Source organism: Buceros rhinoceros, unplaced genomic scaffold (genome assembly GCF_000710305.1).
Source record: "Buceros rhinoceros silvestris isolate BGI_N320 unplaced genomic scaffold, ASM71030v1 scaffold12953, whole genome shotgun sequence".
NCBI classification, from domain to species: Eukaryota; Metazoa; Chordata; class Aves; order Bucerotiformes; family Bucerotidae; genus Buceros; species Buceros rhinoceros.
The window spans coordinates 26,187-27,523 of record NW_010403100.1 but is presented as its reverse complement, the minus strand read 5'-3'; the positions used below and the strand labels follow the sequence as shown (position 1 = coordinate 27,523).

At 47.1% G+C, this 1,337-nt stretch overlaps 1 protein-coding gene across 1 annotated transcript in view; it reads right to left on the bottom strand.

The window, feature by feature from the left end:
• Window positions 1-292: 292 nt before the first annotated feature.
• Window positions 293-1,337, bottom strand: part of LOC104490579 (dedicator of cytokinesis protein 4-like) — a gene marked incomplete at its 5' end in the record, with an annotated part of 27,146 nt that continues 26,101 nt past the window's right edge. Inside the window, one exon of the mRNA XM_010132881.1 lies at window positions 293-854. Within this exon, the coding sequence (XP_010131183.1) occupies window positions 429-854 (426 nt within the window). The remainder of the gene's footprint in view (window positions 855-1,337) is intronic.

The window sequence follows — 1,337 nt, the reverse complement described above, 5'->3', positions numbered from 1 at the left end:
AGCCTACTTGCAGAAACATCCTAGTCTACAGACTACTTTGTCAGAAAGCGTGCACATAATCTCTAGTAGTAAAGACCCAGTCAGTATATTCTGCATTTTGTAAGAAGCATTCAGATAACTCAGATGAGAGTTGTAGGGTTTTATATTTAATTTTTTAAAATAAAGTAGAAATAAAAACATTTATCAGTATTTACCACCATGAAATTAAAAAAAAAAATCCTCTCATTCATGCTTCCTATATCTGGCAACCTAAATTAGTAATTTCATTTCAAATGTGCAACATAATATTAATAAGCATTTCAAAATTACTCAAAAGAAAAGGCGGGTGAAATATTAAAGTGCCTAACTAAACACATTTTACCATTTTTAAAAAATACTATTTCTTAAATGGTAAAGAATTGGTTGCAATTAAATACAAAAGTGGCTTCTCATAGCTGAGAGACTTTGCGGGGCAGAGGCCTGGGCCGGGGAACCTGCTCAGTCCTCCTGCTGCTGTTTTCCAGATTGTTTGGCCGAACCAGCTGAGGCTTGGGCGGTAACGCCGGTGGGTCGGCAGTGGGTGGGATGGAGAGGCTGTGAGGTAGAGGAACGGGGCGTTTCAAAGTCCGCTCGTACACGCTGTAAGGCGGCGGGGTTTTACTTTCTTTTCTCACAGGCTCCTCAGAAACACTGTAGCTTGGGACAGTCACTGTTGGTTCACTGCCTTGGCTTTCAAAGCCTGACGTCTCTGATGTGCTACATCGGCTGAGCGAAGAGATGCCGCTGCTGTAACTCCCCGACAGCACTGGGGAATTGGATATGAGTCCCGAGGAATGATACTCCACCGGAGACGGCGTGAAAGATTGCGCAGACCCCTGCTTGGAAGGAAGGGAAGAGGAGGGATTTACTTGGAGTAAATGAGGGAAAGCAGTTCTGTGCTCGGGGTTGAAAGCACACACAGAGGTACAGTGCATAGACGCTGAGGCTTCACCAACGTAAACAGCTGCATCCCTGTTTAATTAAGATCCAGGAGGAAACCAATAAAAGCTCATTTGAAGAGTGCCTAGGTACACCTTTAACAGTGGTCAAGTCAGGAATTCACCTGAGTGGAACTAAAACTGTATTTAAATGTCGTCTTACTATCATAACACCCTGGAAACATCTGGAAGCCTTTAAAGGAACCTTCACCTTTCCTCGGGCGAAGGGCAGCGCGCAGCCCCGCGCAGGGCATACCCGGTGGCGCACTGCCCCCTAGCGCCGAAACGCGGGACCTGCACCCCGTCACCGCCGCTGCCTCCGGCGAAGCTTCTCATCGCGGTTCTAGCGCACCGCCGGGCGACCAAGCGTCCGCTCACACC